This window comes from Cricetulus griseus (genome assembly GCF_003668045.3).
Source record: "Cricetulus griseus strain 17A/GY chromosome 1 unlocalized genomic scaffold, alternate assembly CriGri-PICRH-1.0 chr1_0, whole genome shotgun sequence".
Lineage (NCBI taxonomy): Eukaryota > Metazoa > Chordata > Mammalia > Rodentia > Cricetidae > Cricetulus > Cricetulus griseus.
The window spans coordinates 177653471-177677615 of NW_023276806.1; the positions used below are offsets into that span (position 1 = coordinate 177653471).

Sequence of the window (24145 nt, forward strand, 5' to 3'; positions counted from 1 at the left end):
AGCTTCATAAAGAAAGAAAATGATCTTTTTAGCTTCTGGATAATTTACATGAAAATACAAATATAATTTTGTCTTTAAATGTAGTTAGCCCTGAAATCATATATATATATATATATATATTATATATATATATATATATATATCATAGAGGCTGAGCAGGTTGTATTTATATATGTATGTATTAGGTATTTATATATATTGATGTATTTAGGAATATAAACATCGACACTTATTTCCACAATTAAGGATATAGAGACCACACATTTGAGAGAGAGCAAGTGTATAGGTTTAAAGAGAAGAAAGAGAAGGGGAGAAATGATATAATTACATTTTAATTTAAAAAATAAAAGTCACTAGAAAAAATGAATAAAAGAAAGTAACAGAGCTGCATAGCTGTGATGAGGTATGTGGCCAAATGCTACACTCCACAGACCAAATAACAGTTCCTGCAGGGTTTCTTCATTTCTCTTGTTTTTACACCTTTCCAAAGGGAGGGTCCATCTCTGGGCAACTAACTCCCACTTCTGCAAAATAGTGCATACTGATTCTCATATGGTTTTAACTTGCAACGATATAACAAATTAATAAAACAAAATATCAACACTTACAGAAATTGTTCTCATATATTGTGTCCCTTGAAAAGTCCTACTGCTAAAAGTTAACATGTTCCAAATCCCTTCCAGTCAATATAATTGTTTATGGCTAAGCACCAACTAAGTCACATTTCCTTTTTCTTTCTTCTTTTAGAAACAAGAACTGTGAGCTTTATTAACTGTATATTTTAATATTGTTCAGAATTAAAGTTAAATGGAAATAAAAATAATTTTAAAATAGTGTTACAATTTTCCATTTTGATACAGATACAAATAGCATTTTTTTCATTTTCAATGAAAATGTTATCTATGTGTCTACATTTGCATGTGCATACCTACGTTTGTGTGTTCATGTGTGTGCATAAGTGTGTATGCTTGTGTGCATGTGACATGTATAAGTGTGTGCACGTTTGTGTGTATGTGATGTGTGTGCATATGTCTGTGTGTGATGTGTATGGGATGTAAGTATGTGTGTATGTGGTGTGTATGTGTGTGTGTGATGTTCATATGTGTGTCCGTGTGTGCGCATGTACACACACATGCACATGTAGAGGGCAGAGATCAATGTCAAGTATTTTCCTCTACCACTCTCTAGCATCTTCTTGAAGACTGGCTCACACAGTGATCCTGCGACAAACTGACCCTTTGCATTGTCTAGTCAGCAAGCTTCCAGGGATCTTCTCTCCCTTATCCAAGCACAAACCACTGTCCTGTCATTCTTTAATTTTTTTTTTATGTAGATGCTGGAGCTATAAACTCAGCTCTTCATCTTCTGCAACAGGCACTTTATTGCCTGAGCCTACTCCGAGATCCATTGTTAACATCTTCATTGTCTGCACATGCAATCACCACAAACTACTATTACCTAAAAAAGTCTCCCGAGCTACAGATCTAAATAGATAATAAATAATCAGCTACTCACACATCCACCAGAATAAGCATGTCCTTGGGAGATGCAGCGCCCTGGATATACCTGAAACGGAACCATAGAAACGTGTCTTTTCCTCTGTGTCTAACACTGATATTTGCTGTACTATTGTTCGTAGATCTCTGAAGTTAAGACATGTTAAAGCAAAGGCCTCTCCGATTATAACCATAGTAAATGATGGTCTCACACAGATTCTGAAGTGTTAGCTTGGAAAAAAAATGTATTTAAGATTCCCTTAGAGATGGTCAAGTTATGGCTTTTAAAGCATACTTTCCAGATATTTATAGGAAAATATGGACACAAAATTTAACATAAGCAGTGAAAATTTCAAAAAGGATTTTTTTAATCAGGAAAGAAAATACTAAATTCCAGTTATGACCTTTTCACTGTAATAGACAAAAAACTGAAATTTTTACATAAGAACTCCCAAATGCAAAGAGATACTTGAAAAAAAGGGAACATAAAAGGAATCACAACAGGCCAGTTAAATAACAGATCAGGTACTGGATAATGTTATTACTAAGAATTCAAAGCCAAAACTCTCAAAACTTTACAGTGTCCAAGAATAATGCTGAGAAGCAGGTCAAATGTTAATTCTAAAATCCAACACCATCTTACAGAACAAGACCCTCTGCATTGGAAAGATACTTAGGGGAGATTTAGGCAGGAAGTTAACTGATTATGGAGAAATAAATTTGAGAGCAGCTGATTAATATGAGAGAGAGAGAGAGAGAGAGAGAGAGAGAGAGAGAGAGAGAGAGAGAGAGAGAGAGAGAGAGAGAGACAGTGAGGCAGGCAGACAGACAGATATACTGCTTGGCCAGAGACTGAAGGGGAACAGATAATGAAGGGGATCAGGTGTCTGCCTTCCCTGGAAGGAAGGGCTGCATCAAGACTCAACTTCTCACTGACAGAAAGCAGGCCAGTTCATTGTCAACCACCTAGAGCACAGCCACTATCTGCTGGGAATTAGCCTGGAGGGAGAATTTCAGAGTACTGCCTGTAATCCACTGCACTCTCTGTGCAGGGCAATAGACAGAGTCCCTCTCTTTTCCCACAGCAGAAAATTCAGCTCGTGTCTAGAATCTAACAGTTCTGGTTAGCATCTGTCCCAGTGTGTTTCTCAGTGGGAAGATGAAAAGATCAGGGCAGTGTCTGCTTTAGGTGATTGACACGCTGTTCCTACATTTCCCATAAAATGATCATTTCTTAATACTATGTTACACAGTGGTATTTGCTTACATTAAATATCTAACTGTAGGGATAATAGTAATATTGGTAACTATTGTTCAAGGTTGTGTTTATGTAAACTGCTATTTGATACTAAACAGGACACTTAAAAGTCATCAATACATGTTCTTTCAATCAATCACCATGTTGCATAGAATTTATGTTACTACAGCAGGAAGTTGGACACAATGCAAAAATTCAATAATAGGGATTTCCTTACTTGAGTAAGCATATATCCATCATTAAAATGATGTTAAGTATTTCTTTTCATCAATATGTAGTTAAAAATTAGTATGAAAAGAGTACAAGGCACCATGCTATATATGTGAACTCATTAAAAAATGTCAAATTTAAGCTCTCAAAATACAATCAATAATTAAAAGGTATGAAAATTCAGAGTTGTTTTTCAGTAAGCCCAAACACAGTGTTGATATTTTCTTATGTTTTGTAGGATGATGAATTAGTTTAGTACTGTCAAACAAATAAAGCTCCTTTGGGGGAAAATCAAGTCTGAAGTATATGGATATACTTAGGCAGCATTCTTAGCTTGGGGCCAGTTCTCGTTAGTTTTCTGCCAGAAGCATATTCTCTCTGACTCTATGTCAACTCTTGGTTAGGGCTCTACCCCAATCAAAGTAAGAATCTTGCAGAAATCCCCACCAGCTAAAAGAGACTGGCAAGCTGCAACTGAACATAAGACTGGAAATCATATCAACATTGTTCACCATCATTCCCTAACCAAACTCATCATTTTCATTTGTTACGAATCAGATTTATATCCTGAAAATATCATAGCATTATATATAAGGAGATGACACCTATCCCAGTAAGCAGAAGTTTACCCTCACAATATTAACAAATGATTTCATTGATCTCATCTTTAGGGACAGTAAAAAAAAATTCATACCATGGTCTTCTGCGTACATCATACAAATCAATCTTGTTTGGAGTTCTACTATTATCCACCCAGGGAGAAGCTGAAAGACAAAATGCATTAGAGAAATCAAGTCCAAGTACAAGCATGACTGGGTTGACAAGATGCCTTTTGTTGGTTTAGGTGTTCCTACCAAGACTGACAATTTGGATGCCATCTCTAGGACTGGTAGAAATGGGGACGATTGAAAGCTGCTCTTTGACTTCCCTGCCCCCAAGCAAGCACACATGAGGGTAATAGTATGATCTACAAAATTTACAAAAAACTTAAAGATCACAAAATACAAACAAACCAAATTCCACCTTTCTATATGAATGTTCAAATACAAGATAACATCTTTATGTTACCAATATTTTCCTTTTTAAAAGTTGAAAGTGAGACAACAGTACAAAAGGAAATGGATGTAGCCTTCTTCTCATGTTGTCTACACAAGCTTCAGCCACAGCAGTTTGTGTGGAGCTAACTTAGACGATTTCCTTCGACAGGGAAAGTGCAGCTAAGGGAAGGGGTGCTTTCAATTAGTGGCTCATTCTGCTTTCATTCAATGCAAACTGTCACTGAATAGAAGACTGTTTTTCACCAGGCATGGTGGCAAGTGCCTTTGATTCTAGCACTTGGAAGGTAGAGGCTCTGAGTTCAAAGCAAGCATGGTCTACAGGGACTTCCAAGTTAGTCAGGGATAAAAAGTGATATCTTCTCTCATAAAAATAGTTTTCTTGGATTGTTATCATAAAGTAGCACTATACTTCATAGTCACATGTTTAATAATGATGAATATTGTTGAAATGATTTATCAATTTCTATTTCTAACTTTAAGTTTTATGTTTCAGGTTGAAATTATAAATAAGAGGTTAAACTACAGTTAAAGTTAACTGTGATTAACTGTGTCAAACTGCTGTGTAAGTACAGATTCTTGTTGGCTTGGTGCAGTTCTCATCCTTCATCAGAGAAGCTAGTTTATAGCGGACAGACATTAATATAGAGACGCACAACCTGCCAGTGTGGAGAACAAGTGATGGCGAACTTCCAAGCCTCAAATTCAGTATCTTTACCAAACCATCTCCCCCTAATGCTCAAGGAACATCACTGAAGAGGTGATGCAAAGCTTGTAAGAGCTAGAGGGTGGGAGGATTGCCGCCAAGCAGCATGTACTACACATGACAGGGCGGCTGCACTCAGGAGCTCCGCCTGTCTCTAGTTGTGAGCCTTGCTCATGATCAAGTCATAAGCAGTCTAGCATTGAATAGGAGAGGCTTGTGAGGCTCCAGGTGAGGCCTACTAGGGGAAGAAGAGTTGAGCTGGTTTCCGTCAGAGGCATAGTACCTGGCTTGGTAGCTTGCCCATGTTCAAGTGGATGGATCCACACCCACACATGTATGTACAATTCTAATTGGACTCCATGGGGTATACAGGAAAAGTCCAAAGTAAGTTGAAACAGGACAAAGTAAGTTGAAAGAGAGCACAGATCGGGGGAGAGGTCCTGAAGCACTTAGAGGGACCAAGATGAGGGTAGTGTGATGGAAATACCACATTTTGCCTTGTGGTAGTATTAGAAATAACTAACATGGGTAGATATACCACTTCACTTTCAACTATTTTGCGTGTAATAAACAGAAATACTCTTTAAAAGAAAAAAACACATTTTTTTTTGAAAATTTATTTGAATGATGTGGATTTATTCAAGCAGAAAGTCAATGATCTATTTGTTTCAAAACCTTTATTGTATTTCTGAAACTAGAAACTAAAACTAAAAACTTATTGGCTTATTATGTTGATTTTGAAATGTAATTGATTCATACTTATTCCAATGAAGTAGACACTTACTCTGATCACAGTGCACTAAAAGTCTTACCTTTCACCCACAGTGTGGGCCTAAAAAAGGTAAGTAAACTTAGCTCATGAACAGCACAGCAGCTTGATGCCAAAGTCCCATACATTGAAACTGTCTAGACATGTGACTCAAGAAAACTCCTAATTTGGATGACATATTCACTATGATACATTTCTTCATTTTCTTTACTAAGAAATCATGGAAATTATGGAGACAGTTGGTGAGAACTGGGCTTATTATCCAACTAAGATAATTTGGCCAATTAGAGTATGTCAAAATACACACACAGCTGAAGAAGCCCTTCTTGACTGGGAAATTTCATATGCATAAGCTATAATATGAAATGACTTATTCATTTCAAATGACTAATCACATTTACATAAACTGTAAGTTTAAATATAGCAATCCCCAAAGAACCAATTACTGACATAGTTAAAATAACATCCATTGAATTTATTTATCTAAAATTTGTTCAGTTTTCATCCTTACAAACTAAAGTATCAAGGATATAAATACCACACTTTTCCTTGTGGTAGTCTTAGACTTAAGCAACAAGTATGAGGATAGATATATCAGTTCCCTTTTAACCATTCCTGTAAAATATCAGTTAATATCTAAATGACAATAATTTAAAGAAAATACACAAGTTTCAATGAAATGCCTCTGTTTATAAATTCATTACCTTTTAACTGTAATGTATCACTTTGCTTGATTAAAATGATATGAGCTTTTTTTTTTTTTTTTTTTTGGCTTTTTGAGACAGTGTTTCTCTGTGTAGCTTTGGAGCCTATCCTGGCATTCGCCAGGAGACCAGGCTGGACTTGAACTCACAGAGATTGATCTGAGCTTTTAAAATACTTTCCCTAATTATCACATTCCCAAGGGCCACCACATGATTTCCGGAAATCTGTACTCTGGTCAATCCTCATGTTTGCATATGTTCTAATTCCCAAACCAGGTCCTTAGCCTCAGGTTTCTTAATTCTTTATAGAGAACATTAATGTGAGATTTTTGCTTTCATTAAGATTGCTAAGTGAAATCTACTGATAGGAATTATTATGCTCTATAAAATTTACACATTTATTTAAAGACACAGAAAATTAAAAGGCTATAATTTACATTCAGGGAAAAAATATTAAATTATAATAACCTTGTTAATCTTAGATGGCTTGCTTGGTTTGCATAGTGAGTTCCAGGCCTCCACACTGACACCTGTCTCAATCATGTCCTATAGAATATTAGGCACATGCTAATATTACAACATAATCAACTGTGACTTTTTGTTCTTTAAAAAGGAAAGAGACCCAAATTGACTTATCTTATGCACCCAACAGAATTTATAGTTGTCATCACTGCAAAATAGATTCTCCATAGCTCCTAGTTTGTACCACATCTCTAGAATGGGTAGAGGAAAAAATAGTCTTCTTAAATGGGTTCAGATATACTCAGTGTGCCAGAGGATGTAGAAAAGAAAATGGCTGGCTTCTTTAGTTTTTGATTTAACTTGGAAACACTCAGAATATAGAAAGATGAATTTATATTAATATCACTACAGAAAATGCCTTAACATATAATATCAAATACCCCATGCCTTCTTAAAATAATGCTATTTGTTAGTAGGACTCTATGTTAGGTATTACTCATCATGTGCATCATAAATTCTACCCTGTTGGGAGAGACCCTATATACATGTACCATTGACCACGCCCAAATTGGTGTGGTCACAGGTACACAGTGGGGTAGGATAAAGATCGAGGAGGGGAACTGCTTCTCCTCTCTCGGGGTTCAGGCCAGGTCTTGGAGGCATCTGGGACTGGACTTTTTGGAGTGCCAAGTCTGGTTATTGGCTCCTAGTGTGAGTATCCCATCTTAATAAATTACCAGTTAATAAACTATTCCCTGTTTGATCTTGTTCATTATCAGCAACCGGGCATGGTCAGCGGTACAGGTATCCAGGGTCTCTCCCTACACTAATCTATGCTGAGTGTGGTGGTGTTGGAGCTCAGCACTTTGGAAGCAGAGGCAGGGAACTGCTGTGAGTTTGAGGCTTGCTTGGTTTGCATAGTGAGTTCCAGGCCTCCACACTGACACCTGTCTCAAAAAAAAAAAAAAAGCAACAAACAACAACAAAATAAAAGGTCAAATAAGCAAACAAATAAATAAATACTGCTCTAAGCAATTGTAAAGGGATCTAGGACAATCAGAGTTATTGTTTCTCTTAGTCTTTGACTTCCAAAGCCTCATAAACCAATGGACATACAACAAGAAAAGGCAGCAAATAATTGTGGAGAAGGAACAACCAAGTCATTACAGTCTAAGGCATGAAATGATAGACTTCCTTCAGCATCATCATCATCATTATTATTAATTATTATGATTATTATTGTAAGACCTAACTTGAACTGACTCTGGGTACCACAGACACAGATGAGCTTTTAAAAATGAAGTCCTAAGTCAAGTCATCACTTGAAAAAGTATTCTTACATAGGAACAGATGACACAGTTTTGTGAACAGCAGGCTACCTCTGCCATAGGTGTAGCCAGATTGCAAGAATAGTAAACTCTATTCTTTTTCCTATTGTTTATTCTATAATACTCCCCATTCTCATCTTCCTCTCACTTCCCATATCCTTCTCTTGTTGAAGTTCCTTCTCCCACTCTCTTCTCCCGCCCCCGCGCCCCCCTCCCCGTGTGTGTGTGTGTGTGTGTGTGTGTGTGTGTGTGTGTGTGTGTGTGTGTGTGTGTAAGTATGGTTGTCTGTAAACTCTTTATAATAACAAGTTTTCTATAGGCAGTGATGTCTTCAAATGGGCAAGCTACCCCTGAGAAAAAGGAGACTGAAATAGTCTATATTAGGAACCTATGAAGGATGTAGAAGTTGTTAGAGATAAGAAATACTTCCAGATAAAATTTTAGAAATAGGATTGCTTACATAAGAAATTCATTGATCTGGGCATAATGGCACATGCCTTTAATCTCAGCACTTGGGAACTTTGGACTTCACAGGTCAGGCAGGGCTGTATAGTAAAACTCTATCTCAAATAATTTAACTTATAAAAGGAATTCGTTGGAATAAAAGAGCCGGAATCCAGCTACTGCAGATTGCCAATGTTGTTTAAAGTACTAAAAAATCTGTAGATATAGTCTACAGAAACACTATTTTGCTCATACCAATGCAACTTTGAGTTCAAGAAAACTTGCACCAGAAAAGAACAAGCTATGGAAGTTACTGAGTCCCAATTACTCTGCTTGAGGTAGAACACTGTTTTAGACAAAGGTGAAGTTTCACAGAATGTTGCTACTGAGACAAGCTAATTAGCAAAACTTGCTTTATTCAAATTAGGATTTCTCCTAGATGGAATTGATAAAAAAATGGGGATCAGTGGGTGCCCTGCAATTCTCATTCTGCTTTTCGACATTAGAGTATGACTATAGTTGTTTACAGAGTCAGTCACTGTGTATTACATTGGATACAAATCATTAAGGCAGAGACCATAACAGGATTTCTGCTACATGGTAAACTGTCAAATAGGTAAATGTCTTATCCTGTGAGGGAGACAGTTGCATGCAGTCCACACACCACTGATTGTCATCTTCATGTACAAACTTATTGGGATGTTGCATTGTCTATGAGTAGGAGCTACATGTGTTTTCAATATGTGAAGAAAGTCATGAAAAGATGCTTGACCTACTAAGGATACTACTCTCTTTCTGAAATTCTACTATGAATTTTCTCTTAATTCTTGGTACTAAAATTTACAAAGTTTAACCTAATACCTACTACTCTCCATGACATGAAAGAAACTGTGTTGGGAGCTATGGAGCATAGAAACATATCATGAACTGTCTCCAAGCATGGTTACTTATATTTCAGTGTTTAGACTGCATTCCAAATAATTTCTAAAAGAATACAAAATGGATAGCTGTTTCAATACAGAAGAATTGAAATTCTCCAAGGGGATGAAAGAAAGACTGATCTAGGAAGGGCTCGTATATGGAAGGTGTTATGTGCCTTTCATTTTCAGTGGTAGATGAGAGGCATAGGACCAGGTGAGTTCTTTTATTTATTTTTTATTTTTAAAAATTTCATCTTACATTCCAACCACAGTTCTCCCGTCCACATCTCCTCCTGCCCTCCTGCCTCCTCCCACCACCTCCTCACCTCTCTCCCAGCCCACTATGTAGAATTTTTAAACACACAGAGTTATAAAAAGGAAGAGGAGATTTAATACACTAGTTACACGCTACATTAAAGAAAGAAAAGGCTATCTACAGTTACACAATACAGGCTGAGCTGCTGTGAGGGTGAAGACTGGGATGCAGGCTGTGGTTGTCTTTGGATGGTCTGCACAGCAGAGAGAGGCAAATGCCCCTGGGTGAACAATGTTAGTCTTTCACAGGGACATTAGCACATCCTTATCACAAATCACTTTGTAGTCATTTTATTAGACCTCTTTTTTGTCTCTTTTATATGTGTGATGATTTTCTTTTAGTGTTCTACCTTAAAAATAGGGTTTTTATATTATCAGTTTTAATTCTTTTGCCTAGCCTTTATAAAAATTTTAAAATTTAATTTATAATAATTATTATAATTATTGCCATTATTATGAGCAATATGCAACAATAACCATAATATGTAATATAATTGTTATTATAACAATTATATATTACTTAATTATAAACAATTATTACTCTATAATGATTTTTTTATTATTATTATTGTTTGTGTGTGTGCATGTGTGGGTACAATACTCATGTGGAGGTAATGGGACAACTTTGTTGAATAGGGTCTTTACTTCCATTTTTACAAATGTCTTAGGTTTCAAACTCACATGTCCAATATGCATAGCAAGCCACTTTTCCCACTGAGCCAATGTTTTTAAATTTAAATTTTGTTTCTAAACAATGAGACTTGATGTTCCGACTAAGACACTGGATTATCAGGAGAACGACTTTGTTGTCAACACTGTATTTCCCCTTTTCACGCACTTACTGTAAACAAGTTAACATAAACTCAAATACAGACAAAGGGCTCTGGGTCTAAAGATAGAGCACCACAATTTTTAAAAGTCCTATTATATATTGCGCCCACATGAAACATCTTCACACAGAACGTAGAAACTTTGCTGTCAGCAGAAGTAGTGGTTAAGTGGTAAGTTTTATGTTTAAGTAGAATATTCAACAAAAAGAATGCTTATACATATTTAATCATTTAAGTAGCTCAAGAATGACAAGATTACAGAGAGAGAGTTTTATGAAGTATGGAAGGGGAAGAGTTATTGGAAAATAATGTTAGCTATGTTCCACCTAAGGGAAAATTCTAACCCTGACAATGAAATGCCCCCATTTTAGTAAGTTATGCTAAAGATTTAAGTGTAAGCAAATTACAATTCTACAAGAAAAAGTTTCATATTTCATGAGTCAATAAAACTCCTTGGATGGTGGTGATGATGGTGGTACAGTTCTGTGAATGTTTTCATTCCTGACCTCTGAAGTGCATAGGGTCTCCATGTCCTAGACAAAATGTTTTTGAATTCTTTTATCAGCTGGACCAAACATAAAATGAAGAGCACATCGAAGATGGTTGTGAGCACCTAAAAACAAATGGCATAAGGTGTGAGGATTTAATAATACATAAAAGGAAAGAGAACAGGATGAGAGATATTTTAGAAGTTAAAACAGATGAAGGGTTTAGCAATATTCATTGACATATTTTAGAGAGAGGGTTCTTTCTGCCAGCCGAACTACAAACAACTCTCACTTTTTAAATTAACAACTATTTAACTTCTCTACCCCATGAATAATGAGAGAAACACTTTAGTCAGCTCAACTGCGGCCAGAGTCTTAGTTGAACAGTGATCCTGAACAGCCTAGTGAGCCACAGGGAGTCAATGTGACCATGATTAGGTAAGGGATAGGCATACAAGGCGATGAATATGATGCTGGGGAAGCATAGGACACATGTATTCATATATGTGCTCAGCTGTATGTTGAGCTATTTCCACCAACCTTTGCTGTTCAGAACTGAACTCATCATTTTGTTCCCAGATGAATATACCACTGACAATATTTTCACCAAACAGCTGCAATAGTCCAAGTTCCACCCAAAGTATAATATATGGCCACCACTTATGTCAGTCGTTAATATTTTTATTAATTTTCATATGTCCCCATCCTTTGTATTCAACAAGTCTCCTTAATTGCTATTTGGTCCTTTCTTTGTTCAGGTCTTTATATTTCCACATTTGCCATTTCCTGGCAATGCATTCTGAGTATGTTCCTTTAAGACTTCCTCCTCCTAGAAAGATACACACAGCAATCAAACACCCAGAATAACTGTACTGTTCTAGCTACACACAATCATGTGCTGTTCAAGGTCTCATATTCGGCCACTAGCAGCCATTGACTTAACACAGCTCCGTCCCTGCAGCAACCAGACTGCTCGCTCACCAACACACACTATTACTGGTTCATCTCATTTCCTTATGTGAAAACTTTTCTTCTCTCCAGAAAGCCTTTGCCCATTTTGATTTTTTGCTTTTACTTGAGTTTTAATCTATAGTTCATAAGCCTCTCTGATGATGTTAGTCCTAATTACTTCTTTTCTCAGGTTTCATAGGAAATCTATTAGTGCCTCGGGCTTAATTTATTTTCTGCTTAATCACTCAATGATCTGCACTGCTATCTCCATGTGGAGATGTGTGGCTCCTAACATTTTAATTAGATTAGTTTTCAGAAAGGAAGAAACAAGGTGCTGCAAGTTCAGACCCACACAGTGGGCAGCCAGGACAGGATGGTACCTGCAGGGATTCTGTGTCCTCCTTGGGAGAGCTCCGGCTTTTTACCTAAGAACATGGCCATGGAAAAGGGGGACTGTAACCATGAGGACACTAAATTAGGTTCAGACTCATACAAGATGAAATATTTTGTGTTGTTTCTGAGAAGTTACCTGAGAAAGGAAATGACAGTCCCTTGTTTACAAATGAGCACAGGTTAGCACTAGCTGGCAAACAGGAGATAACACACTCATGACACGGAAAGGAGGGGGTACATTGTTCTCTGTGCTCACTATTGACTAGCTCTCACAGTGTTACTATCCAATTGGAGGCAGGAACAAACTTCCATAATGTCAAACTAAAAATCTGAATTCTTTTTGTAATTGGCAGCCCAAATAATCCCAATGGACTATTGGATTTAATAATTATTGTGAAAAAGTAGATCTTTTTTAAAAATTAGTTATATAGTGATGACCAGATGTCAAATATATTTATATCTAAACCATGTGTTCATTCACAAAGCTCTAAGCAAAAACAGGAAAAAACAAAGAAAAAAGAATCAGGCATCATTGAAGAAAATGGACCATTGGTAGGACCACTTTTAGAAGCCACAGACAAGCAGAGGCTCCAATATTACCCAGTTTCTAGAACACCATCAAATGGTCCTTCATCAATTAAACTAAAGAAAAGATTCTTCAAATCTAGTAATGTGCTATTTTAGGTTGAAAATAGTCTCAGGTTATTTTTACAAAATGTCATATATAATGTATGAAAAATTGACTATCCATATGGGGGAAAAAGAGTCTCAGGCCACATACTTATACAGCTTCTATTACAGTTTAATGCAGCACTCACAACAAGGAAATGTTTCCTAGGAGTTTAACATTTATGCAGCATGCATGGGATCTCTCTCTCTCTCTCTCTCTCTCTCTCTCTCTCTCTCTCTCTCTCTCTCTGTAATTTTGAAATGAACAAACAGGAAGGAAGGGTAGCTAAAGTGTCTAATAGACAGGTGATAAATGTCATATGAAATGGATTTCCTGTTTTTTTCCCTTTTGTAACAGAAAGTAATTATCTAAAAAGGATAAGTGCTTTCTACTTTACCATTTCAATGAGGCACTGATTCCTAATTATAATCTCAATATAATGCTGCAATTGTTACAATTTCAGGAGATATTAACAGGTGAAACAAATAGTTGTACCAACAACTATTTTTCAGATGCTTAAGAATTCGAAGTTTTAGCTATGAGACAAGTTTTGACAGCTTAAACTTAATTTATATCGGTCAAGAAGTGCAAAGGAAAGGGTTTATAAATGAAGCATTTTCTAACAAGCATGGATTCAAAGAGGATGTCTCATTGACATGAGCTCCAATCATTTTGTTTTGTTTTAGGATTTTTCTTTTACTTTACGATGAGCACTAGAATTATATCTATTTATGGGTATTAAGAATAATATTTTGGAATATGTACATGTTATATAAAGATTATATAACAGTATGCCATATCCAACACCTGAAGCTTCATTATTTCTTTTGGCAAGCTAAAATTCTCTCTACTCTTCATTAAAACACATACTGCAGTTGTACCCTATATAGTAGAATTTATTTCCTATTAAGATTTCTGAATAGTAGCTGTAGTTTTGAATCTGTTGACCAATTTCTCCCAAGACTGGTAACCAGCACAGTATCTATGTTATGGGTTGGTGGTTAACCAGGGAATTAGCTCTAAGTATTGTGTAAAAGAAGGCTATGGCTGAATTGAACTGGAATCCAGTTGCAAAGAAGGATGAGTGATGAGCAAAGGGGTCCAGACAAGGCTGCTGAAACCCACAGACACAGCTGACCTGAACATCTGGGAACTCTTGCTCCCCAGACTATTAGCTGGGATACCAGCATGGGACTGATTCAGACCCCAGGAACATGGGTTTCAGGGAGGAAACTTCGGAAATCTACAGGACCTCCTATAGTAGTTCAGTACTTATCCCTAGCATAGGTGTGGACTTTGGGAGCCCATTCCACAAAGAGGAATACTCCCTGAGCCAAGACACATTGGGATGGGCCTAGGCCCTATCCCAAAGGATACTATAGACTCTGATGGCCCCCTATGAAAGGCCTCACCATCCAGGGGAGCACAAAGGATATGTGATAGGTAGGGTTTTAGTTATCGGGAGTGGTAGGGGAGGAGGAGAGGGAGAGGGAATTGGGATTGACATGTAAAACAATCCTGTTTCTAATTTAAAAAAAAAGAAGAAGAAGAAGGCTGTGGACGAAGCAGAAGCTAACACGCAGACACAAAGGTGGAGCATTGGGGAGGACTTTGGAGATCATCTTGTTCAAAAATTTCAAGTTGGCAATGAGCTAATAGGCAAAATTATAGTATGACACAGTCAAAGGGTAAGATGACGTTCCTATCAACTAAGGAATCCTATCAAAATCTCTCCCAGGATAATTTTCCTTCTATTATAGCATAGAAATCTACCTACCTTCCAAATAAAAGAGGAGGGAAGGTGTAGAGGAAAAGGATGACAAAGATAGGAAACAGAGAAAGGACAGAAAGCATTGATTTTCACAGTTTCTTTTTATGCATATCTGGTAGATGAGAAAGCCTGCTGACATTTAAAGTTAGGGTAGATATTGAAGTTCAGACAACAAGTTACCAAACAAACTACTTTTTGAGAATCCTCTCCTCAGAGGGCCAAGTGACAATCATGTGTGTGTCTAACCATCCTATTTCTCTAATATCTGGGCAAGATGCTAAGAATATTAATGGATATCATTCTCTGAATTTAACTGCCATCATTCTCTTGGTTTGACTGCCGGGGTCATCAATGAAAGACATTACTTCATCCAGTGTCTGAGGTGAGGGGCTACCTGGCTCAGGAACCCATGTTGGCTAAATACCACTTTGGGTGGACCTGCTTAAATAGAATTTGAACAATGAAAATGAGCATTTTTAACAGTTTTTGTGATTCAGAAAATAAAATTTCTGAAAAAAACAATTTACTTTTTAACTCCATGACAGGAATTCCCAGGAGAAAAGAAAATATAGGTAGTTTTCCTTACAGCGTTACAGGAAAAGTCTATATTTAGAAAACTCCAAAAAATAGATTTTGTTTGTTACTCGATAATCCTGTAAAATAGTGGGTGCCTTGGCTGTAGAGACACTGGGAACTTAACTAGAAGTTATTTTTTTTTCCTGGCAACCCTACAGAGAAATGAAGAAATAGTTATAGGCCAATCCAATGTGGTGTGACTAGCTGGCATTATGACTCAGGCACGTTTAGATTTCCTTCTCCATTTTTTATTTTGCTTCTTTATCAGCCAACTGTGAGTTCATTTATTCTCTTTAATGTCTTAGATCAAGTGAGTGCTGACTATGCATAGTGGAAGCACACTACTGTAGAAATGCTTGTTCTTTTGTATTTACAGTTTGTTTTTTAATATATAATGGCTACTTTACTTGCTTACCTTGCACCCATGGAGGTCGGAAGAGGTATTGGATGTGGGTGCTAGGACTCAAAATTAGGTCCTCTGGAGGAGCATCCAGGGCTCTTGACCAGTGAACCACCTCTGTGGTCCATGCTATTTTGTACTCTGAAGTACTTTCAATTTCGGTTTATCTCAGTGATCCACCATAACCTCTTAACTTTGCAATAATTGGCATGTTCTTTCTTTGCATATGTAGATCAGGACCCACAAAGCTCAAAGGACTTACCTGTGGCTCTGGTGCTCCTGCAGGAGGATTAACTTCATGTAAGAGAAACCTAGCTAAGATATTTTAAGGTGGGAAGATGGTTCAGTGGTTAAATGCTTGCTGCACAAGCACGTGGGCTTGGTTTGGGATCCCCAGGACCCGTGTCCAAGCCATACCCATGTTTTCAGGCATTAGAATGGAGAGGTAGCCGGAGACAGGACAAGCTTATTGGCTAGTCACCTAGTCTAAAGGGTGAGCTGCAAATTCAGTGACACTCTGTCTCAAGAAACAAGGTGGCAAGTGACTGAGGAAGGCATCAATGCTGACTTCTAGTCTCGAAACAAGCAAGCACAGGGGACTGTATCAGCACACATGTGCATATATTACACATACACATACCACAAAGCAGCATATGTGATAATATGTTTCTACTCATTAGTAAATTGAATTTACAGAGATGAGCCTGTCTGTTCTAGTTAGACAGAATTATCAGAGAAAAACAGTCAATTGAGACATGTATAACAAGTTAATTCCTAATGATGACCCTATCTTACTCCTTGGTTAAGAAGCCTGCTGCTATGACATCATTACACTTATAAAGACCACCTCAGCACTGAAATCACTAGAAAAGAAATTGCATGAAGGGTACTCTGTATGGACCATTTTAACCGATCCAACAGGTAACAGAGTTCAGCATGGCAGTCTTCTGCTGAGTCAGTGTGCCTGCCAAACCCCATTTACAAATGAGGTTTTGTGGTTTGGCTCTGGCTGGCTTCCACAGCTGGTGTTTTGAGAGGATCGCCAGGATCTGGCTAGATTAAAGATGTAAAGACTTTTTCCAAGCTAATCTGAACAAATGTCAAGACACTCTAAAATGTCTGATTAGTATTAAAAGTAAAAAAAAAAAAGTAATCAACTCTTTAGTTAGCATTCAGGAGAAAAGAATCATAGAATGAAAGTAACACATTTAAGAATTCAATGCTAGATTTAATAAGTAGTTCATTTGTATAACAGCCCTTTGACCATCTATTTTGCTAGCTTCTCTTTTTGACGTACATACTTTCTCTTCTAACACTATTTCCCTCTCACCCCACTTTGTCTTTCTCTCTAGCCTTGGTCCTTTGCTTTCAAGAATATACTAATTTTCAATCACTGCATGCCTTTTTCCTTTCCCTCACTTATGAAAATTTAAATGACGTAAATATTTTTGCCAGATTCAAAATCTATATGATGTTATTAGTTAATGACTAATTTATTTGTAGACTACTAGAGGGGTGTTAGGTATTTGGTTTCCAGATTTTTAAAATTGTACCAGACAACATTTTATAAGAACTGATATAAAGCTTACTGTACCCGGTTTATTATGTACATTAGTGCTATAGTTTTTTCCTTTCTACTTCAATCTCCTTATGAATAATGTTTAACAGTTAACAAGAGTTTTAGAAGTATTGTGTTACATTTTATAAAGTTTCTACAAGGAGCAATTCCCACAATTATTATAATATAAGGTATTACTGTGATTCCTTTCCAATTTAAACTTGGCCTATGCTAAGATTTGGTGGACTTTGCAGAGCCCCCGTTGAGGGCCCTACCCTGCCTGGGGAGTGGTGAGTGGATGGGGTGGGGGGTAGGTTGGGGTGGGGGAGGAGGGATGGGGGTGAGGGGAGGGAGGAGAAGGGGCTTACATGTGAAACAAGCTTGTTCCCTAACTAGAACTAATAAATAAATAAATAAATAAATAAATAAATAAATAAATAATAATAAAACTTGGCCTATGTTAATGTATCAGATCTCTATAAAAAGTAATTCGTATGACCCACTTGCCATTTGCAATCACATAGATGTTATGAATATCTCACCTAATTATGATGCCTAAATACAGTTGTTTCTGTTACTATTCAATGCAAGGTAAAACTAAAATTTTATTTTATTTTTTTCTGATGTTTCACTATGATAAATTCAGATGCCAGCTCATTGAGTAAATTTAAATAGTAAAACAAACAAAACAAACAAAAAAACCCAGCCAAAGTCCTGTTTTGTCCACTGAAAGCTAGTTTCCCTTGTCAGGCCTTTGAGAGAAAGAACACATGCTGCATTTGTAAGACTATGGTGAGGCTAACTGTGGCAAACCTTCAAAACGAATTCCATTTCACTTAAGACTTCCCAGAAGGGCTCAGGGGTGACCACTAATTAATTTTTACTTTTGTGTTGTAAGGTAGTATTTATCTCTCATACAATTCCTTATAGCAATAAAGGACATTACAAAAATGCTTATTTCAATTTGTAAAATATCTCCATGCATATGAATATATGGCTAGAATTGGTTGCCACATGACACAGAAGAAGAGAGTTGTCTTATTTCATAACCCTTTTATTTTAACAAATGCACACCCCTTGGCTAACGGGAAAGCACTTTTAAAACATAAGCTTCTACTGTAGCCCTGATTCTTGGAAAGAACCCTTTCAATACAGTTTGTCTATTTGTGCTGTGCAGCTGGACTGGAACCATGGCTTGTTCTTTGGCAGGCTTCCTCTAAAAACTTCCTTCTCAGATTCGTGCCCAAGTATCCCTGCTCAAGCTGGCATTGCAGTGTGACCAGGTTTCTAGTACTGCTCCTAATTACTTCTCGGGTACTTCACTTTAATTATGATCAAGTTAGTGCAATATTACATTCTTTTTCATAATGACAATTTTGTGGGTTTTTTGGGGCATTTTCAAACATGTATACTAGGTACTTGACTATATCCTAATCATGTCTCCCCTCAGAACACCTATCAATCCCTTTACCAACTTTATTTATTTATTTATTTATTTATTTATTTATTTATTTATTTATTTATTTATTGTTAACCCACTAGGTAGTATTAATGCTGCACATATGTACATGGATTTGTGTGTCATCTGCTGGCAAATTTATCTGTAGCCACACCACCAGTAAAGGCACTGTACAAAAGAGCATTTAACAGATATCACTGAGGCTAGTATCTTCAGCTTCTTTCCATATTTGCCTAAGCACCAAACACTTACCTGGATAATACCGGGCCAGACCAGTAGCACTGCCGAACACCTGCCACAGCAATGTAGGGTCTTCATCTCGATTTCTTTTGAAAACTTCATCTAAGGCACTTGTCCAGTTGAGTTCATTTAACACTATGGTTGCTAACATAAACAAGAAAAAACAATAAATTTATTCACATGAATATTAGTATTTTTCTAACTCATATTACATGTTCTTATTGTCTGCTATAAAATACTGTAATTTACTGGAAATTGAAAGGCTTTAAGCATAGAACTAGGCTTTCAATAATGTATGATGGTAGTCTGATTGACATTTAGATTGTGTAAAAGTCCAGAAATCCCACACATTGTAGAATATTCAGTAGCATCTTACACCTGTGCTATTAGGTAGTGCCATGCCCCTGAACTGTGAAAAGAAAAAGTGACTTCAGACTTCCTTAAACACTTCTTTGGTATAATATTACTCACAGGCACAAAGTATCAAGAGCTCCCTAGACACAGAAAGTAAAGAAAGTTGGTTAATATTTCTTGGCTTTCTCCAAGGAGGTTTACAATAGAGTTTAACAGTGCAACCCTCAAGTTCTACTGATTCTAGTTGTATACTCATGTCACTTACCTGGGTATCAGATTTATAAAACAACAAAACATGATTATCATTGAGCACCTTTATCAGCTGTGTTTATACAACGCCAAAAATATACATACTGTTTGGTACAGGAAAAATTCACTGGGACATTTGATAATGTCACTGTTAGAAATTGGAGACTAGTGAGTCAATGCCATTCAAAGCAATAATTTATTTTTTCTCGTCATTCAGTTAGTAACTACAGCATGTTGGTAATAAGCCCATGTGACTAACTTAGATACTGAATTATAACTACTTGGAGATCTGGATAGGTACTCTAAAAACATATCATTGACTATTTTGGAAGAGCATCAAGAAAAAGAATTCTTGATAGAGCATGAGTTAAATAATATTTAAATAATGTGATTCCACAATCATAACATAGCTATAGCATAGTTAAATTTCCCTGAGAGTCTGTGGTTGCAGCTATATTTAGTACCTTGCATAGCACATTCAAGGTCTTTGCTGTGATTCTGAGCATGGTGGAAACTATATGTGTTAGCACACACCTATAGTCACAGCATTTGTGCTATGAATGTAAGAACATGAGTTTTAAAGTCATCCTTAGAGGCCAGCCTGGGATATCTAAGTCATCTAAAAAATGACTAGAAGGAATATAATTTTCCATTGCACAAAAGGCGGGATAGAAAATTCATGTGTTTTCTGTCTTACAATGTAAAGCATGAACCAAGTTTCCAGCAGATCAGCAAAATAAGGCTGGGGTCAATACACATATGAGAATAGCTACTTAAGCCTCAACTACAAGACAATGCTTTAATTATATGTGTTCTCAAGATTAAAGTGATTCTAATTGGTGCGAGCCCTTAACTCTTCTGAACATGCACACTTATAGCAATGAAGCTTCCTTTAATCACTGAGTTAGCTGAGCCCCAACAGCTTAATAGTCTGTACCATTAATTCATTCACCTCAAAGTATTCTCTAATTCCTGTAATTGTTTTCTCTTCTGTTCTTCTCTCTGACCACAGGAAAAAACAAATGCAGTCTCAAGTAAATAATGTACAGGCTGTACGCAGCTAAAATGAAATGAGCGTTTGCCTTTTCACCTGCTTTTCTCTTCTGTTTGCTTTGACCTATTTTGATTTGTGTTTTAAAATCTAATTAAATTTTGTTATTATCCCAGATGCCTGTTAGTTTTCTAAGGAGAGAGAGAATAGGGGTAGATCCCAGATGGGAGGGAAGGTGGGGAGAAATTGAGGAGAGAGAGGGGGGGAAAACCAGAATCAGAATACATTGTATGAAAAATACATCTGTTTTCAATAAAAGAAATTCCCCAATAAGAAGGGACATGAACCTGTAAAAAAAGAAAGTTACCTAGTATGTTTGTTTATTCTTTAGTTTCTCTTTTGTTTGTTTTCTTTTTAAAGAAAACACCAAGCACAAAGGAATGATGAAGCCACCCTGGGACCAGCATCCTGATGCAGCTCTCATTATGAAAACTAATGAGATTTTCATCTTTATGTATGTGATTACTCTCAGAAAGATTAGAGGTGTGTGTGTGTGTGTGTGTGTGTGTGTGTGTGTGTGAGAGAGAGAGAGAGAGAGAGAGAGAGAGAGAGAGAGAGAGAGAGAGAAAGAGAGAGAGTGTGTGTGTGTGTGTGTGTGTGTGTGTGAATATTCATGAGCTGGGCCAGATTCATGGTACATCTGGGATATTGAAAAATTCATATTCAAAAGCATGATCCAATGAACACCAAGTGGCCAGTTATATGGAAATTTATATTCACATAGATAGCCTGAATTGATACCATTCATGAATATTTAAGATATTATACAAGTCATCAGAGAGGGGGGACATTGTATTTTTCTTTGAATATTGATGACTTTTATAGTAATATTGTATAGAATGAATCATGATGTTTATTTAGGATCCATTCACTAATGTTCAAACTTTGCAATTGCCTTGACTCTATTTCACAACAAGCAACAGAAAACACATAATTATTTTTGTTAAAGTTTTACTTGCTTGCTATGCTGCTACTTTGCCTTAATTTTATGAGATACCTTAACAATTATGATAGAATAGGGAAGGGCACATCTACAGTTTACAATTATGCACAGAACAAAATTGCTAAGCTCTGGCATATTGCTATCCTTATGACAATGCTTTAAAATTCCCAGTTGACACATTTGAAAATTTTTCTAAATGAGGCATAATAGAAATCTAACCATTTTAATAAAAATGTGTTCATCTACAAATGACCAAAGTATATAAAGTACATGAGCAGATGAGGAACTTTTAAGATTTACTCAGAACCAAGAAATGATATTATAACACATTAGCAAAACATAAGCTTGGTATCCATTATGTATTGGGGTGTCACAATACAGGAAGTGTATATAAGCACTTCTGTACACTTCTGTTAGTTCCAGTCTTGACTTGAATGTCTAATGCCAAAACTCAAAACACAAAGGTCAGCCACAGGAATCCAGATCTAATAATGCACTCTTGGGAGACAGTGTGACCGTACTGTCACAATGTACAGTCTTTGAATCCAATCTGTGTCCAGAAATTTAAACAGGTAGAGAACTGACCCACAGTCTTATCATCTCCTCAAATGCACCCTCCAAATTCCTTTTGAAACAAAATCCCAAGAAAGTAAGAGAAATTGCCACATTACAAGATTTTTTTCTGAAATTTTACTGAAAATACCTAAAATGCAAAAGAATGTGTAAGAACGTATATAAAGCACCAAAGCAAACAGGAAAGCAAGTATGCAGGCAATTTCAGAACCTTGGTAACTCAGCTATATTTTCTTTAATACAGATTAGAGCATCTTGCCTAAGATCCTCCCTGATACTTCCATTTTATTTCCATAAAATCAACCAATCTCCATCTACAGATCATTCCCTCTCCCAATTTGTAAAGAGTTTAGTGAGGCAGATGCTGTTAAAGTAACAATTTTGGTTAAAAGTGGGTAAAGATAGCATATTAGAATACGTAAAAGTTCCTCTATGGAAATGTATTTTATGCTGATGTTGGTGGCTATGTCCTTCCTCTAGTCTTGGTGGCTATTGCTCATTTGTATTTTCTTGATGCCATAATTCTTAAAATCAAATACACAAGTCATATCTATTTTATGGTAGAAAAAGCAAACAAACCCACATTCTCCAGAACATTATTCATCTTCAGGAATTATTTCTCCAGATGGCTAAATATATTATTCACTTAGATAATAGCAGTATACTGAAAAATATTTATAGAACTCAGCCTTACTAATTAATGTTCAGGGGATTTTTGGAAAATATTTCTCTTACAGTTATTATAATCTTCAAAATGCAATTAATAGCACATGTCACAATATTTCAATATTAAGACATCAAGGTTAAAAGTTCTTTAACTGAAACTATTTGTGCATAGCTAAATACTATTTCATAATTACAAAGTAAATTATATTTTCAAAATAAGTTCAAATATTTAAAATAATTGAAAAGTGTGTGTGTGTGTGTGTGTGTGTGTGTGTGTGTGTGTGTGTGTGTGTAAGTGAATGTGAATGAGGTGTTCTAGGAGCCAGAAGAAATCAGAGACCCCTGAAGATAAGTTACATGGAGTTGTCAACCATGAGATGTGGTTATTGGGAACAGTCCATTTCCTCTGCAGGAGCAGGGCACAGTCTTCACTGTGGAGCCATTTCTCCAGCTGAATACAGTCAAATTTTTCATGACTAACAATATCCATTTGGACAGATAAATTTTAAAATTTTGATTATATTTCTACAGATTTTCTCTGATTTGTGTGACACTATTTTGAATTATGCTGAATTTAATATTATCAATAATAGATCATGAATATTATATATTACATTGAAATTGGCCCCACCTTTCCTCTGAACCCTGGTCCCTTGCTTACAAAGAGAATACAAGTAAGGTTAGCTCTGAGAGTCTACTAATTTTCACAATATCTGTTAGAAAATTCTGCTTTGAACAAATTAAGTCCTCTGTAGATGTGCAAGGCCAACTCAGAGTGACTGTGTGGGGAGAGAAGCTTTGACTTTAGGGCCTTCTGAATGGCATGACAGATTTCACTGATAATTGATTCACAGTGCCAAACATCTATCCCTATTCTTCATGCACTTGGATTTTCAAAAGTATGGCCTTGGTCTTCCGTAATCTCTTGTTAAAAGTATTCTATTGTTCAGTGTAGCTTCTCAAGGGAAAAAGAAAAATCCAATTTGTAGTAGCACAAAAGCAGCCGCTTCCAATGCTGCTAATTCTTTCAAAGTATGTGACTCTCTAAGCTACATCTGGTCAAGATGGAATGCACGATCATTGACAAGCTTGCGATTTAATTTTCTTTTGAAAACTTCAAACAATAAAAGGATGAATTATTGTCCCTTTTTAAGTTTAATCAAGATTTCATTAAAGTTGAATGTGTTCTGTTGATTTACTGGGAAATCAAGGCCTCACCATGCATTAACGTCCTTTAAAAATATGAACATTATAAATACTGCCAACTTTAGTTTATTATTTTCCCAAGCTTTATCATTACTTGTAT

General features: G+C 36.4%; 1 protein-coding gene across 4 annotated transcripts in view; it reads right to left on the reverse strand.

Moving 5' to 3' along the window:
• Nucleotides 1-24145, reverse strand: part of Cacna2d1 (calcium voltage-gated channel auxiliary subunit alpha2delta 1) — a 423872-nt gene that overhangs the window by 99203 nt on the left and 300524 nt on the right. For all 4 annotated transcript variants that reach the window (XR_003480718.2, XM_027393485.2, XM_027393486.2 and 1 more), the window contains 3 exons: nt 19016-19147; nt 3659-3728; nt 1516-1566 (listed from right to left, as the gene is read on the reverse strand). Coding sequence is in view for 3 of the 4 variants with exons in the window: in XM_027393485.2 (XP_027249286.1) it covers nt 1516-1566; nt 3659-3728; nt 19016-19147 (253 nt within the window). In the remaining variant the exon portion in view is untranslated. The remainder of the gene's footprint in view (nt 1-1515; nt 1567-3658; nt 3729-19015; nt 19148-24145) is intronic.